This window comes from Euprymna scolopes, chromosome 12 (genome assembly GCF_053919585.1).
Source record: "Euprymna scolopes isolate OS-2025 chromosome 12, ASM5391958v1, whole genome shotgun sequence".
Classification (NCBI taxonomy): Eukaryota; Metazoa; Mollusca; class Cephalopoda; order Sepiida; family Sepiolidae; genus Euprymna; species Euprymna scolopes.
Genome location: NC_136493.1, coordinates 65,675,656 through 65,694,136, shown reverse-complemented (window position 1 = coordinate 65,694,136; position 18,481 = coordinate 65,675,656). Strand labels below are relative to the sequence as shown.

Sequence of the window (18,481 nt, the reverse complement as noted above, 5' to 3'; positions counted from 1 at the left end):
TTGATGAACCCGACTTCCACGCAAAATATGACTGGGGCACGAACGCCTGGACCGTGTCCTGGAAGTGGTCGGGTGATCAGCCACCAGTCTCCCTGCGGAATCGGCTGGTGGAGTATCTTTCTCCCGCACATCTTAGGGGGCAGTACGAGGCAGAGCTCCAGGTTTGGAAGGACAATGGCTGGCTGGTCCCGTACCCGGAAGACGAACTTGGGCCCCCAAAGGGGTTGATTCCCTTGATGGCTACAGGCAGAAGAACAAACAAAAAGTCCGACCCGTCATGGACTACCGGGAACTCAACGAGCATGTTGACCCGTACACGGCGGGTGCAGACGTCTGTGCACACAAACAGAGAGTGGCGGCAACAAGGGGCAGATGCAGGAATATTGGATTTGCGAAGAGCTTACTTGCAGATACGCATCGAAAAATCGCTGTGGCCGTACCAGACGGTCAAGATTAAAGGGACACGTTATTGCTTGACGAAGCTAGGGTTCGGCCTGGACGTGGCCCCAAACATGATGACGGCAATCATGCAGGCGATCCGCCGTCAGGACAAAGCCGTGCAACAAGCGACATCGTCATATATCGATGACATCTACGTGAACGAGAGCCTTATGCCTGCACAGAAGGTTAAAGAACACTTCGAAAGCTTCGGGCTAACGTGCAAGGAACCAGAGTGACTGCGAGATGGAACGGAGGTGCTTGGCCTGCACGTGAGTGGCAGCGCAGACAGACTCCACTGTGGAAGAGGCGGTGATGTCCTGGAAGTCCCAACTAGCGTCACGCGTCGGTGCGTCTTCTCCATCTGTGGGAAACTGGTGGGCCACTTCCCCGTGTGTGTGTGGCTCCGAGTGGCGGTGACGACCATAAAGCGACGAGCGACTTCCATGTCAACCGGGTGGGACGATGAGCTGCGTGACCCCGCCCTGCGGAAAATGCTAAAGGAGACTTTGACCAGAGTCTCACCAGGTTTTAAAAGTTATTTTTAAATACGGAATTTAACATGAAATCGTATAGTGCTGAAAAGGAGAAAAAAAGTGTCGTTTTTGAACAATAGTTATTTTGGTGAGAATACAATTAAAGTCGTTTTTAAATAATAAATTTAAAAATTAATTTCTGTGTCTAGCTGTGTAGCCCCATTTTCCAGTAGTATCTGTCTTTGTCAGAGTGTAGAGCGCTAGCTGTGTCTAGCAGGAGTGTAGAGCGCTAGCTGTGTCTAGCAAAGACGGATACTACTTCACTAGCCAGTTTATGATCATGAGATCAGGGGGGCGTGTAGTAAAAATTGAATGTGACTGCAGTCATGGAGGTGGGCTGTATGTGCGAACTCGAAACCCGAGCGATGGGAGACGAGAAGGCGACGAATCAGCAAGTTCGAATGCGCATTAATTTGCATAAATGAGATAATAAAAGTTAAGATGTTTGAGAGAGTCGAGCCATTGAGTTCTCGAGAACCAGATGGAACCTGGTTAGAGCGGAGAGTGTCGCTGAGAATCCAATCCAGGTTTTTTTTTGATTAGGGGGTATGTTCTTAGGATGACAGGTACTCCATGTCTGGCAAAAATAGCTTTAAAGCTCTGTATTATTGCAGTGGAAGTCATTGATGTAAGCATGGCGATCTCTGCATATTGAGAGAAGTAGTCGACAACTATGACATATTGTTCAACTCAAACAGATCAGAGGCTAGAGTGTGTCATGGTCTTGTCGGAAGCTCAGTTGTCATGAGGAGTTCAGGCGGTTGGTGTCTTAGCTCGGCGCATCTTGGGCAGTTTTCCACAGTCCTTTTGATTTGGTCAGACAGTCTTGGCCACCATATGGATTGGCGAGCACTTTGTCTGCACCTGGTAATTCCCTGATTTCCAGAGTTGATTTTGGCGATGATAGTTTCAGTAGTGATGGGATTATGATCCGTGTGCCATACATCAGTAATCCATTCTCGCATGTGATGCTGCAATGGTAGACCCAATAAAGTTTAATTGATGCTGGGACATGATCCTTTGATGGCCAGCCGTTTCTTACATATTGTAATGTGTAGTTGCTGATTTCATCAGTTTTAGTGGCTTCCTCCAACTCTTTCAGACGTTTTTCTGTGGCAGGTAAAGATTCCATCATGGTGTGGACGAACGCTGTTGCTAACTCCTCTAGGTCCTTATCTTGTTTGGTGGGTCCATTGACGGATACCGTTCTTGACAGAGCATCAGCTGTATATAGTTCCTTACCAGGGACATAACAAATTGTGTATGCATACCTCATTAAACGTATTCAAAACCTCTGTATCCTTGCTGTAAGTTCACTGAGGTCCTTGGTACCTAGTAGTGGCACCAGTGGTTTGTGAACTGCCTCCACTGTGAAGTGTAGTCCAACAAGTCTGAAAAGCTTTCACAAGCCCATGTTATTGCTAGGGCCTCCTTTTCTATTTGAGCATAACTTGTTTTAGTTTCTGACATGGCTCGTGAAGCGTAGGCGATGAGGTGTAATTTTATGTAATCCTGTTGTTGTTGTAATAATACTGCTCCCTGCCTGTTAGATGAAGCGTCGCTAGAAATCACAGTCTCATTTGATGGGTTGTACAGGCATAGCACGGGTTCTAAACACAATGCTTTCTTGATGGAGCTGAATTCATCCTATTGTGCATTGTCCCAAACAAACGCGTATTTCTGAATCAATAAATCCCTTAATGGTTTAGTCATGTCTGCTAGGTTTGGAATAAATTTTCCTAATTGATTCACTATCCCTAGGAACTGGCAGGTTTCCGTCATGTTCGTTGGTGTTCGGAATTTGGAGACACCAGTGAGCCTTTCCAGATCAGGTCGCAGGCCATCAGCACTGAGTATATGTCCAAGAAATTTTACTGATGACTTGGATATTTCGCATTTTTCGGAATTGAGTGTAATGCCAGCAGCCTGAATTTTTTGTAGTGTGCTTTTCAGCCGGGCATCATGTTCTTGTTGATTTTTTTCATATATTAAAACGTCATCTTGCATGCATATGACTCCGATTTCAGTCTCTAGTACTTGTGACATGCACCTCTGGTAGATCTCACTCGCTGACGAAATACCAAATGAGAGGTGGTTGAATTGGTATCGTCCAAATGGAGTTATGAAGGTCGTCAGCGAACGGGATTCTGATGAAAGTGGAATCTGCCAATATCCGCTGTTGGCGTCCAATTTGCTCATGATTTTTACTTCCTCTAACTGAGCCAAAAGATGGTCGACCATAGGGAGCATGTGGAGTTTACGTTTTACGCACTTATTGAGCTTTGTGAGATCTATGCATATCGTAATCATTCCGTTTGCTTTTGGTACTACCACCATGAGTGTGTCAATCTTGCTTATGACCCCCAGCTTTTCCATTCTCTGGAGCTTTGCTTATGTTTTCTTCATCAAAGGTAGTGGTACACGTCGTGGTGTAGGTACTGAGTATGAACTCGCATTCAGATGTAAGAGTATGGTACATTCTTCCCCAAATGTGCCTAGGCCTGTGAATAGGTCTCGCATTTCTTTTTTGGGTCGAATGGTCGTTTCTGTCTGCTGATGGTATGCAAGTTTGGGTGGACAGTTACGAGCTTAAATGATTCGATGGCTGGCCTTTCTAAAAATGGCTCCTCGAGATTGGGGATAATAAATATCTGCTGTTCTGTTGAAAACTCTTCATGCGAGACAGTTGCAGTGACCACTCCAGTCACTTTGAGTGGAATACGTCTTGGACCATGAAAAATTTTGTGGGTATCTGAGAGATCTGGTAGGTCTCTCCTTAACTTGTATATGTGCTCTGGAATTGCGGTCACATCTGCCCCAGAGTCCAGCTTGAATTTCAGTGGCACTCCATTGATAGTGATATTTGTTCACCAAGGTTTACTCATGCTGATCTCTGATATCGTCAGAACATTAAGGTACACATTCTGATCACTTTCACAGTCATCCGAGCTAAGTTTAATTCCATGCAGTCTTCTCATGCGGCAGCACTGAGCATAGTGGCCAATCCTATCACAATTGTGGCAGGTGGCTGAAATGGCAGGACACGTGCGTCTCTGATGTTGGGTTTTGTTACCACAGTGGTGGCACTCAGCCTCTGGTCTATGCTGCTGCATGCGCTCATTTTTTTGTCAATTCTCATAGTGCAATTCTCGCCTGGGTCTTGTCATGTGTTTACTCTGACCTTGTCTGCGAATTCTGTTGTCACTGACGTAGTGGACTGCAATATTATTGCAAGCTGGATCTTCACCAACGATGTGTTCTGAAAACTGCAGGAGATGCTGTTGTGATTTTATTGTTTTACTCTGTCTTGTGCGTCTGATGGCCCGTCCAAGGTGAGGGCTGGAATCATTTGCAAACTTAGTGATAACCTAGGATCTGTGCACCCAACTAAAATTCTGTCACAAATTAATTCCTCGTGCAGGTCTCGGAATGCTAGTGTGTGGAGATTAGTCATGAAGGAATCAATGGAATCACCTTCCTCCTGACACCTTTGTTTGAATCTGGCCCGTTTGTAAATTATGTTTGTGTCACCTTTGAAAGGGTCATTAAACTTTGCTACCACTATATTAAAGTTCTGGGCTTCCTTGGGTGCAAGTTTGAATGTGGCAAAAATGTCTTCAGCTTTATCGCTCATACAATATATTAAGGTGTCCACCTGACAAGGACTTGGTTTTTCGTCAAGGCTGAACACTGTCCGGTAATGGTTGAACTGTCGTATTCATTTTTCTCATAACTTGGGTTGATCGAATGGAAAGGGTTCTGGTGGGCTCACGTGGCTATTCATTCTGGGGGGTTCTTATGGAATTTCATTTCTTTTTCTTTTTTTTTTTAACGGCTCTTAGGATCGGTATTTAGTATAAGTCTTTCTCCGTATTTTGCTCCCATTTGTTTGTAAATCCCTTTTTTTAACGGCTCTTAGGATCGGTATTTAGTATAAGTCTTTCTCCGTATTTTGCTCCCATTTGTTTGTAAATCCCTTTTTTTTAACGGCTCTTAGGATCGGTATTTAGTATAAGTCTTTCTCCGTATTTTGCTCCCATATGTTTGTAAATCCCCCTTTTTTTTAACGGCTCTTAGGATCGGTATTTAGTATAAGTCTTTCTCCGTATTTTGCTCCCATTTGTTTGTAAATCCCCCTTTTTTTTAACGGCTCTTAGGATCGGTATTTAGTATAAGTCTTTCTCCGTATTTTGCTCCCATTTGTTTGTAAATCCCCCCCTTTTTTTTAACGGCTCTTAGGATCGGTATTTAGTATAAGTCTTTCTCCGTATTTTGCTCCCATTTGTTTGTAAATCCCTTGTTCTGACACCATGTTTTGTTAGGCTTCAAGACAAACAGGACAAGGATATATCATCGTTCAGACCAACATTGCTGACTGACCAAGTCTCGTTTATTCACGTTTATGTCCGAGAGTTTACATTATAAAACATTGAACAAAGGGGGGCTACTCCCACCGATCCAAGGGACATCACACTCTTATTCGCTGAATAAGGGCAGAAAATGCTATAGTTTCTCCCATCGTAAACTACAATACCTGTGGAATTTCAACTACTGCGAGTAAAATGCAAATTATATCCTGAAGGAGGGTTACAAATGTTACAACGTGAATTCTAAAAGTGAGAAAATGGAAAGGATGTCTTAACCCCTTTATTGGAGAAAAATATATACAAAACATATTGCGCTATACTAGACGTACATAAAATATATTAGATATAAATAAAGATATGTTAGATAGATATAAGTAAAGATATACACAAAAATGTTGCATTCAGAAATAAACTAAATATAACATTCCAATCTCTATACATATATTCCGTGATCATTATTTAATAAATACTGAAAATTTCATTAAAATTGATTAATTTCCTGATTTTTGAATTTTCAAGTTAAAAGATGTAGATTCATTTTGCACGTACCTTGTAAATAAATATTCATGTATGTATTTACTATCTGCCTCAAGGGAGAAGATTTAAAACATAATTTATTTTTGTAAATACTTTGTTAAAATATATTTCCCCCAAAAATAACCTCTCGGCTGAAACTTGTGAGTAAATTCATTAAATTTTTTATTTTAATAATACCACAGCAGATATCTACAATATTTTGCGTTTATAAACCATGTGGTTTATTCGTATCGAAATTTCTTTAATAGCTAATCAACAGCAAGAACATATAATCGCACATTATTTAGTCATACAATTTTAGTAAGGCACCTTATGTACGACTAAAATCCAGCACAAATAAATGTCGGATTCGGCTCCTGTTGATTTCAGCAACTTTACGAGTTTTTTTTATATAACAAACAGCAGGAGCTATCAGTCGTAAATTGACCAGACATAATTTTGGTTGTATATATTTAGTACACCCCCGTCTATACGCAATATTCATCCATCCAAACAAAAATTTTACTCGTTATAAACCATCCTTGGCGCATGATTACTATTTCCTGTTAATTTTAGTTTTATGTGACCAGTAGTTTAAGAGAGTATTGAGTAAATATTTACACACAGACACACACATACGTACATCTACTTTTTTCTGTATATAGATAGTGTTGGCGACAATTAATCAGAATTGGATATTAGAAAAGTCAGATTTTTTTAAATCAAAATCGGTATCAGAAAAAAACTGAACCTAATTTTCAATTCCAAAACGATTCTTTATTTTGTAAAAATTATTCTCACACAACCCATAAACAGTAAAAAAATCACAACAAATTGAAAAGCGAACTTACCTTGAGTCCTTGTAGAATCGGTCCTTTACACTATTGCCAAAATCGTTGTGGAATTTTACTGCCTTCCCGGGAAGGGGGGGAGGCTGGTAGTTAAAATCTTCTATGAAGATTGGTAGTCATAGCTTGATATATAAAACATAGTTCATGTAATGCAACATATTCAATTATAATACATACATACATACATACATACATACATACACACACACACATATATATATATGTATGTATGTATATATATATATATATATATATATATATATATATATATATATTATACATATAAGTGATTAATAAACCAATAATTTATTAGTCATAACGTGGTTTACTAAGTTTAAATATGTATTAGCCTGTCATTCTGGTAACAGGTATTAATTTTTAGTGGTACAAGGACGCAACCAACAATCATATGGCAAAAAAAGTTATGTGTTTCTGTTACAAAAGAAAATCACAACAAACCTAGTTTTATCTAGACTAGTGGTTCTCAACCGTTTTTACTCATGGACCCCTTTTCCCTTCTTTTTATCTTGGTGGACCCCTTCATAACTATTGGTTATAAGACAATCTTCTATTTTTCACTAATATAAATTTTGAGGTTTTAATAATCAAAGAAATATTATATAATTAAGCTTTATTTTTAAATGAAAACTAATTTAATGTAAATAAAGTATTCTACAACAACTATAATAATTATGATAATAATGATAATAAGTAATAATAATAATCTAAATTAGAGTGATAATAATTCTATACCAATATCTTACAATATTACAGTATTGCAATATTACAATGTTTCTTCCATGGTCAAGCCGATGGAGATCAGAGCTCTTCAGGCAATTGAATTCACTGTAGCATTTATGTACACTGGTTAAAATTTTTAATAAACAGCTAAAGCGGAATGTGTAATTAAAAAAAAAAGAGATAGGCATTTTTATTCTGTGAGATCCCTGTGGTTGATGTTGCTCGGCGAGTTTCTTTATATCTGGCTCCATCGATGTTAATGATAGTCAAAAGTCTCCTCTTTTCACAATGTCAAGTCTATTGCGAGCTTTTGATAAAAGTTGAGAAACACAACTAAATCCCGAGTCAACAAGATGTTGGAAAAGCAATAACGTAGAGCTGTGTTTTATCCCAGAGCAACGGGTACTTTGTAGCAACATCATTTGTCTTCCATACATTGTACTTTCCATCTTTGAATTTTGCACGCATAATTTCATCACTTTTAATTCAATGAGAGGCTCTTGTAAAGATATGTCTACATCGGCACCATTAACTTCGAAAGGAATTGAAACCCAAGTTGGTATAACCATCATGAGTAGGTCACTAAACCGAGTTTGCATATCTGCATGCATATTTTCCGTATATTCAGCATATAATACAAGATCTTCATTTTTCAAATCGCTGCTAACAGAAGCCAAACAAGGAAACTGTTCAAATGCACGACGCCGGATATTATTCATATACAATTGTAGTTTCCTTAGAAAAGCAGCAATAGTACTTTTAATAGATATCAGATCAGAATCTTTTTCTTGGAGCTGTTTATTAAGTGAATTCAGTTTTTCAAATATATCTGATGAGAAAAACACATCACATTTATTTGCAAGCAGCTGTTCTCCAAGTTGTGTGTTAGCAAGAAAGGAAACAATAGAATCCCAAATGCAATGAAACATTGAAGACAATTCCCCTTTGATAGCTATCTCACCTCTTTATGTAATACAAGCCACTCGAACTCTTCTCCATTTTGCTTACATACTTCATGAAAAAGGCGGTCTCTGAGAGAATTTGATTTAATATGGTTGACTACTTGTATTACGACAGTAAGAGCATCATGCAGACGTGCACTCATTTTCTTTGCAAGTAAGTGTTGACGGTGTATCACGCAGTGAATACAAAATACTTGCAAGACAGCTTTTTTTAAATGTGCAGTAAAACCTTTGTATCTGCCTGTCATAGAAGGTGCACCATCAGTAGCACAAGCGATTATATTTTTGAGTGGAATGTTGTTTTCCTGGAAATAAGTAACAACTTCAGCAAAAATCGTTTCACCTTTTTTGTCTTGTCACAAGACTTCTAGCAAAAAGCATTTCCTCTTTGGGCCCTTCATCACTGTTAAATCTAACATATGCTAATAAAATGGCCTCATTATCTCTTAAAGTGGATTCATCAAGTTGAAGGGCAAACTGTTTCACTTGCAAATGGGCTATCAATTGTTTTTCTATATCTTTTGCCATTTCCTCAATGCGTCGTGACACAGAAGAGTTGCTTAAAGGGATGGAATTAGTAATTTCACTGGCATTTTGTTTCATAACTGACGAAATTATAACAGACACTGCTGTTTCACCAACATTATGGGGTTTTCCTGCCTTTGCTATTATTTTGCTAATTTCATATTTCATGCCAGTAAACCATCACTCATTTTACTCACTTTGTTATTAAACACTTGAGACAGTGTTTTTCGAGCTTGGAAATCATCACAAAGTTTTTTAAAGTATTCTACTGGTTTATCTTTCTTTCCTGTTTGATTCTTTTCTAGATGGATTTTTAGCTTAGAAGGTTTAATGCTATCATTTGAAAGTACATCCATGCATATCTATCTATCTATCTATCTATCTATCTATCTATCTATCTATCTATCTATCTATCTATCTATATAAAAGCCAAGTACGTCCAAGGATGGAATACTGCTGCCATATCTGGGCAGGAGCTGGTAAAAACAGCCTATCCTGCCTTGACAGAGTACAAAATAGACTTTGTGGCTTAGTGGGGGATGCCCTTTTCTCTACCCTGCAACTTCTCTCCCACAGAAGAGACGTTGCGAGCCTATCCTTGTTTTATCGTTATTTCCATGGCAGGTGCTCATTTGAACTCCAATCTCTGGTCCCGCCCCTCGCCAATCTTTCACGAAAAACACCCGTCTAGCTGAATCCACTGTGAAAAATTTCCCCCACTCTTTATCTGTGCCTAAATCAAAACGTGGATTCCATGAACAAAGCTTCTTTCTTAGAACTGCGCTCCTGTGGAACTATGTTCCGTCTGCCTGCTTCCCATCTGACTACAACTTGGATGTGTTCAAGTCCAACGTTAACAAGTTCCTAATGAACTGCCCCCTTAAGTAAATACTTCATCAAATCTCCACACTAACGTACTGTACTTGGAATTAACCCTTATCCCTGAGTGGCTTCCGGGCCTTGATAAGTGATGAACACCGTGTAAAAAAAAAGATATGATGCACATTGGTTTCGATTCATTATGTGGTGTTGGAATAAATTTGTAAAACAAATATTCAACGGAGTAATGTCGGTACTTCTTTTTACTTGGAGTAGCCATGGAATGTCTGAAAAATAAACATATATATATATATATATATATATATATATATATATATATATATATATATATATATATATATATATATATATTTGTTTATTTATTTATTTATTAATTTATTTATATACATACATACATACATACAATTATATATTATATATACACAACTGGTAATACAATTACTGCAGTTCATAATATCTAACTATATATATTGCTATTCATTTTTATAAAATTTTCGACAAATAAAACACATGTTTAGAAACAGAGTGCAAGGTAAATGTTTGAGGTAAACCTGGTAAATAGAAATATTGTAGTTAAAATAACTTGAATGATTGAAAAAAAAACTATACAAAATTACAGTAGAAATTAAATTTTTAATAATAAAAACTATTCTGAGTTGGTTTTCTTCATGGACCACCAAAACATCGTTGTGGACCCCCATATTGTTATGTTTTGCTTGTGTACCCCCAGAAATATTCCATGGATCCCTAGGGTCCATGTTAACCCCGGTTGAGAACCCCTGATCTAGACTAACAATAACATGCGTAACTATGAACATAAGTCACAACTCAACATGATGAATTGCAATAAAGACATTAGCATGATATTTTCTTAGAACAACTCTGACAAACCCACTCTCCAAAAGTATCCTATTGATTCCAAAACAGTTAAAATGATTCCAACAGTCACAGATGTTACAGGATACCATAGGGGAAGATCCGTTATTAGCGACGGAACAAGTAGGGTAGAAGAAGGGGTCATCTTCTTCCAGAAATTCTGCTGAGATGACGTAGGAACACCTTTTAATTCAAGGGGAACTAAATGCTTCAAAGAATGGACTTGTTCGCATTCATCCCTTAACACACAGGCTTGTCGAATATTGCTGTTATTCCCAAAGATGAGTCTAAGCACTTTACAGGGGAGTCTGGACTCCAGAAGAATCGAGATTTATTTGGAGTTTTGACCAATACAGTTTCTGAGGGCAATCGCTTAATATATTAGCACCGACCTTTCTTAAAAATAATAAATAGTTAATGTGCCACATTTCTTAAAGATAATAGTTATTGTGCCACATTTTTTAAAGATAATAAATAGTTATTGTGCCACATTTTCCTGAGTTTTTTTATGTATTTATTTCCTAATTGTAGAGATTCTAAAAGTTCAACTCTATTAAGCAGAAGTCATCCGATCCATAACTATTAACAACAAATGTGGATTATAACCTGTTTGCAAAAATGATTAGGGGTTAAAATATCAAGACTCCCTTCGAAGCAGTAACATAAGCGAGTGATCCATATTGATTGCTTTCTGCACATAAAAGTTAAGAAATAAAGTAGTCAACTCTTTTTCTACCTTGCAATTTTCCTTGCAATCATCAGAAACGAATATTTCAAATAACATAATAACGGACCCCAGAAAGATCTTAGCATTGTCCGAATAGAAATGTGTAGGAATACTAAATATGTTAGTAAGCCTACTAAAGGCTGACAGAAAGGATCTAGTGCTCATATAGTAGTATGTAGTAATTCCAGATTAACAGCACGTAGACTCATGCAAGTTAATAAGATGTACATTTAGAATATTTAACTTGAAAAGTGTGGGTATTAGAATCTGTATACATGCTTTAGTCCACAACAGACCATTCTTACCGACAAACAAACCAAAAGCAGATACTCTTTATTAGGAGGTTGGTTCAAGTATTCCAACTCATAGGGAGAAAAGCAATAATTTTGTTCTGTGGTTGGCATCAGTATGTCTATGCCTTAACTTATCACATAAACGTAATACTTTCTCCAAAACATTAATTACCTTAGTCAACGATGAGAAGTGAGAAATATTAACAGGCAAACCGTTCTCGTCTGTATCATTAGAGAAAATATAAGATACAATTTTTTGTTGGTGTCATTTAGACATGGCACATAGTTAGGATCGACACAGGACAACTTCTCATAGTCCCACGGCAAATCAATGCAATGTTTACTGTCTTTCAAAACGATGTTTCTTTTAAAATCATTAATCTTATCTTCATCATTAGAGGGTAGCTTAGAATGTTCGACTATCCCAATGGAATCAAGAGAAAGAAAACTTTAAACTCCACGCTCTACAGAGGAGTCTTCAAAAAAAAAAAAAAAAAAAGAACTTAAAGTATCCGAGTAAGAACAGATAGGATTTAACGTATTTCCAATCAGATAACTTGAACATTGAGACAGTGATTGTACTAGCTGCTCATAGAGAGGTAACTCTGACAAGTAAACTTTTACCGCGTCACGTTTTAAAAAATATCAACACTTCCAAACGGAATTATTGTGTTAGAAATTTTCCAGGCTGTACCATTAATACAATTGACTGATTGGAATTCTTTCAGGTGTTTAATTAAATCTAACCCGATCAGACCATACACATCAGAGTTATTCAATTTTTCATAACCGTCACTAAGACGAAAACCCATCTCCTTTGTGTTGTTCGTCACCCAAGGGGGGGGGGGTACCCCGAGCGGCACGTGCCGGTGGGCGGCATTTTGAGAGGGTAACAAAAATAAATATGCCGAAAAGGTTGTAAAACGTCGGGACTTTTAGAGATATCGGAATCAGAAAAATGTGTCGCTATTTTATGAACGGCACATGTCAGACACAGTATTTTGAAAGGTTAAAAATAGAAAAAATAAAAAATAAAATAAAATCTAACAAAAAATCAGTATTTTTTTACTGAAAATGTAAAAAATCTGAACTTTTGGAGGTATCGGGTTCAGAAAATGTGTCCGTATTTTACGAGAGACCCATCTCAGGGTCGACATTTTTACAGGGTAAAAATAGAAAAAATAAATAAAAATAAATAAAAGCTAACAAAAATTTTATACGGAAAATGTAAAAAAAAAAAAAATCAAAAAGAAATCAGAACCCTTGGAGGTATCAGAATCAGAAAAACGTGTCCATATTTTACGAGCGGCCCATATCAGGGGGCGGCATTTTGAGAGGGTGAAAATAGAAAAATAACTAAAAATAAATAAAAGCTTACAAAATATCTTCTATTTTATACAGAAGAGGTTGTAAAAAATCGGAACATTTGAATCGGAAAAAATGTGTCTCTATTTTACGAGCGGCTCGTGCAAGGGGGTGGAATTTTTAGAGGGTAAAAATAGAAAATAGAAAAAATAAATAAATAAAAATAAATAAATAAAAGTTAACAAAAAATTTGAATTTTTTTACCGAAAATGTTGTAAAAATATCGAAGCTTTAGGAGGTATCGGAATCAGAAAAATGTGTCCCTATTTTACGAGCGGCGCATGTCAGGGGCTGTATTTTGTGAGGATAAAAATAGAAAATAGAAAAAATAAGTAAAAATAAATAAAAGCTAACGAAAAATTTGAAATTTTATACCGAAAAGATTGTAAAAAAAAATCTGAACTTTTAGAGGTATCGGAATCGGAAACATGTGTCCCTATTTTACGAGTTGCACATGTCAGGAACGGCATTTTGATAGGGTAAAAATAGAAAATAGAAAAAATAAATACAAATAAATAAAGCTAACAAAAAATGTTTATTTTTTTACTGAAAAGGTTGTAAAAAATTGGGACTTTTGGAGGTATCGGAATCGGAAAATGTGTCTATATTATACAAGCGGCCCATCTTAGGGGCGGCATTTTGAGAGAGTAAAAATAGAAAATAGAAAAAAAAAACTAAAAATAAATAAAAGCTAACAAAATATCTTAAATTTTATACCGAAAATTTGTGAAAATTGGAACTTTTGGAGGTATTGGAATCGAAAAAATGTGTCCCTGTTTTACGGCACATGTCAGGGATGGCATTTTGAAAGGGTAAAAATAGAAAATAGAAAAAAATAAATAAAAGCTAACAAAACAGCTGAAAATTTATACCAGAATTGTTGTAAAGTATCGGAACCGTTGGAGGTATCGGGATCAGAAAAATGCGTCCATAATTCACGAGTCCCACACCGGTTGTTTAAAATTTTTAATTTAATTTTTCATTATTGCCACTAATGATAAATATGTATTGTTTTTAAATTATCACTAACACTAAAATGATAATAACATCAAAATACGATGTAAATTCAGTTTCAAAAAAGGTTGCATGAATTCTCTAAGTAACTTTTCAAAGAAAGCAATTGATTTACACGTTCCAAAAATGTTGAAAATTAAACAAAACATTTTTGTCAAGAAAAATACTTTTAAAAATCACTGATAATTAAGTGATAGAACGGAAAATTAGCAACAGGGAATTACGTAATTTTGGAATTTTAGAAATATTAAGCAAGTACGGAATAAAATCGACTGTAAACAGATTTTATGGCCGTCGTATAAGGGTATATAATTTTAAATGGGAACTAATAACGGCGAACGATAACAGAAGATAAAATACCGAGCCATGTGGGGCTAGAAAGGCAGCTAAAATTAGGGGACAAAACACCGGTCAACTTGCCGGTGTCGAGTCAGGGGAAACTCTATAAGAAAAATGTCCGGCCAAGGGAGATAACTGTTTAAGAGACAAAACTGAGTAATTGATTTTTTCAAACTATTAACAAAATTTTATAATCACTGACGTATTTATGATTAAACCGAAGTTTATTATGATGAATTAATTCTGATAATAGGATTTTAATTATTTTTGGGTTACTTTAAATACAGAGAGATTCGAAAAAGTAGTAAAAAAATCAAATATACAGCAAATAAATGTTACATGCCCCCTCTTCGTCTTCGTAAGGTAGGCGCGAGGAGCTTCGTTTACAGATTTGTTTTCGCGCACATGTTTGAAAACTTAGTACGCTCAAAAAAAAAAAAAAAAAGAGAAGAAAATAAAATACTCAACAGAATGGAAAAGTGGTCAAAAACATATATAACATTTAATATAGAAAGTAAAATGAAAGATTCTTTCCCCGTAAGTTTCTTGTTTTAGGAGGGATAGTGACGATTTCTCTCTCTCTCTCTCTCCCTCTCTCTCTCTCTCTCTCTCTCTATATATATATATATATATATATATATATATATATATTGTGAGAATATTGAATTGGTTGACTTGCCGAGGGTAGGTCGGTGGGGAAGAAAGGAGTGCTGGTAGCTGTGACCAACAGAACACGGCCGGTGGTCCGTTAATCAAAGAACCTGAGTGCCTATTCCTTACAAGTTAAATATACATTCCAGTCACGCGTGAATCTCGTTGACTGAGAGTTGGAGTAGATAAAAGGGGGTGGCCGCTCTACTGTTGTTGTAGTAGTTGTAGTCTTTTAGACAAATTACACTTCGACCATCGTTATCCATTTGTTACTTTTACAAGGAAAGGCTGCTTGTAAGCAACGTCAACATTTCATTGCAAGACTTCAAACGTCTTTTCTCCCCACCCCCCTTACTCGTCGGTATGCTAATTCCGACAATATATATAGGGTTAGGTATCCCAGAAAAATGATTTTATGGGGGGATATCTCACCTTTTCATGTAGTAGTTCGGAACAACACAATATAATAACCAAGCGTATGGTTGCAAGAAAAATACAAACGACTGAGTAAAATTAAAATTATATATATATATATATATATATATATATATATATATATATATATATATATATATATATATATATATATATATTATTTTAACCAAATCAGAGATTTATAGGGACACGGCGTCATCGTTATCAGCACTGAGTTTAGTTCAATCTCGGCAAGTTACTCGCAGTTAATAACGTTGTTGTCGGCGGCGGCGATGTATTGTTGAAATTTTTAATAGAGAAATAATTTTTATTTATTTTTTTATTTATACACATTCAACATCTCGCCATTTGGGTCAAGGAACGCTTCCTTGACCGGCAGGTCACTTCCATCATCATCAGCATCGGTATAGTTCGCTTTCTAGCAGTCAGCCCCACTCCTACCCTCTGGAGGAGGAGGAGGAGGAGGAGGAGGAGGAGGAAAGGGTTTTTGCCCGTTTTCGTCAGTTTGAACCTAGCCGGCCAAGAAGAAGGAGGCTATTTTCGTTCTCCGTAAAAGGGTCTTGACGTTAAAATTAATTTTCCTAATTTCTCTCCTTTAGAGAAAAACGTTTGTTTACAACTATATAGATTGGTACTAAACTATTAACGTTATTTTATTCTCAGTCATTATAAGACAACAAGGTCTTACGATTGGAAGATTAATACCGGTTATTAAAAGACAAACGAGTCTTACAACTGGTAAATTATAATTCTCAAAGGACTAACGAAGGAAACTACCGTGTGTTGAAGAGTTCTTTTCTAAGAAGAACAAAATTTAATTTCACCGACGAGACGAGCAGAATATCGCCCCTAGAAAGGAAATCCCCTCTTTTGAAAGATTTTTCAATTGAAGTTTCCTTCAGAAAGGAAATCTTCCATAATTCAAGAATTTACCCCGTATTTGTACTCATAAAGCTAACCAAAGCGGCTTTATGGTCTTCTCTCCCCTTTGAATTAAAAGGCACATGGGCCTTCACAAAGGAACTTACTTCTTTCTCCCATTTTAGGCCAAAGAAACTTTTTGTTTGTCGTTTCGGAAAAGAAAAAAAAAGAACATTTTTGTCAAAGAAAGACAGAACATTTTGTTAAAAGGACTGAATTCTAAACAAGGACTGTTTTCCGTTCTTTATATGTTTTTTTTTTTCTTTCAGCCTTTCTTGCAAGTAAGGATTGACGTCTTTTTTTGTATTTGTTTTATATGTATTTTTAAATGTTTCCTTAAGGTTTTTTTTAACCTCAGCCTTGGGAAATAAAGGCAATCGATAACTTTTTGTTTTAATAAACTTGGATCATTTTAAACTTAATCGGGTCTGTATTTCTTTTGCTCATTTCCACTAGTTACTCTTTTCCAAGAAATTTGCCATAAATGTTTTTCTCCACTTTTTTTCTTTTCTTTTTGTTACCATGAAAAACGGATTTTGGTGACGAACCCAAAATTTCGTTAGTATACGCAGGAAGTTGGTCACGACGACGACTATGATATTTACAGTGCGTTGGTGTCGTCGTCACCAGCGATGTATTCGTAGTATTGTTGATGCCGTCGTCAGTAGCAACGAGTCTGAGTGATGTTGGCGACGGTAGTAAAGGATGAGCAGGCGGAAGATATTGGCGTCGGCAACCAAATATGCAGTAGGTTAATGTCAACGATGACAGCGAAGTATACGCGGTAGTTCGATGGCGGCGACGGTGATGTCGAGACGATACCCAAGGACGGTAAGAATGCCTCGTGGTTGAAGAAGGGGGTTCCTTTTATAATCCAACTTTGGCTCGAATCGGATCAAAAAATGTGTCATTTTTTTTGGTCTCTGATTAGCAAGTAAATCGCATCTTCTGATCACGTGGATGTTGCCTATTACGCCCGCCTAGATAATGCAGTTTTGCTTTTGTTCTTTGCGTAGGCGTAATTGACCTTGCGCACGTGATTGGAATTTTTAATGTCCGGTGAAATGCGCGCGTAATTGCACTTTTCAGCCGAGCGGATCATACCGTAATTGAGTGAGTTCTGTTATATAACAACAAGAAGGTGCTTATGCAGAGAAATGCCATGCTATTTTTTAAAATATAATTTTTAATTTTTTCAAAATATTTCCGTGAATTTTGAAAGAAGGTACCGTAATGAAGAGAATGAAGGAGAGTGATGCGGCATTCTGTCAAAAGCGCAAAGCAAAAGAAGAGGAAGCAAAAAAGAATAAAGGCATGCTGTTGAAATCCATGGAAACGACTTCTGTGGCCGAAATAGCCGAAACGAGGGTCGAAAATCATGCTGAAACCGAAGTTGATGTTACTAACGTTGATACTGTTACTTCGGAAGTCGACATTAACAGTGTTGATACATCAAAAACTGTCAATGATGATCATGCACCTGAAGTTGAAGAATTGGAAAGGCAATCATGGCGCGAAAACATGAACTGCAGCCGATTTTACAGATGTTGGTTTATGGTCAGTTAAGATTAATCGTAAAATTCGCGCTATGCTTGTTTGGCAGGGATCTGCCGCTGTGCAGCACCTTGATCATGAATTCAAGGAAGTAGTCCGATCAGGAACAAAAACCAAAGGTGTCGTTAGAAAGCTAAGTAAAAAATGGTTCTATCGAAAATTGTGCAACAGTGAGAAAATTTTGAGAACAGGGATCGTGTATTCTCCTTCCAGAGAAGCCTTATTTTGCTTCTGCTGCAGACTGTTTTCAACTGGACTGTCCAATTTTTCTGCTTATGTGGGTTTTACAAATTAATGGAAATTAAACTCGAAAGTATATGAACATGAAGATAGCACATCTCATGCTCAAGCGTTTCTCAACTGGAAGGATCTAGAGATCCGACTTGAAGGAAAGGTAGTTGAGAAAGTAGAGCAACATCTTAATGAGAAGGAAACTAAGAACTGGCAGGAAATTCTAGCTAGATTGCTGGATATCATCAGCTTTCTCGCCAAGCAGAATTTGGCACTACGAGGTCACCGGGAAGACATCC

At 37.0% G+C, this 18,481-nt stretch overlaps 4 protein-coding genes across 16 annotated transcripts in view; 1 reads left to right on the top strand and 3 right to left on the bottom strand.

Annotated features, from left to right (window-relative positions):
* LOC145291306 (integrin alpha-9-like) overlaps window positions 1–18,481 on the top strand; it is a 971,358-nt gene that overhangs the window by 67,065 nt on the left and 885,812 nt on the right. The window lies entirely within an intron of this gene.
* On the bottom strand, window positions 1,744–2,250 carry LOC145291055 (uncharacterized). Its single transcript, XM_080136563.1, has one exon. It carries the CDS (start codon window positions 2,248–2,250, stop codon window positions 1,744–1,746), a length of 507 nt encoding a protein of 168 aa, XP_079992689.1.
* LOC145291054 (zinc finger BED domain-containing protein 5-like) lies at window positions 7,716–8,378 on the bottom strand. The gene has a single exon (XM_080136562.1). The coding sequence runs from the start codon at window positions 8,376–8,378 to the stop codon at window positions 7,716–7,718; it is 663 nt and encodes a 220-aa protein (XP_079992688.1).
* On the bottom strand, window positions 8,751–9,104 carry LOC145291053 (zinc finger BED domain-containing protein 5-like). The gene has a single exon (XM_080136561.1). It carries the CDS (start codon window positions 9,102–9,104, stop codon window positions 8,751–8,753), a length of 354 nt encoding a protein of 117 aa, XP_079992687.1.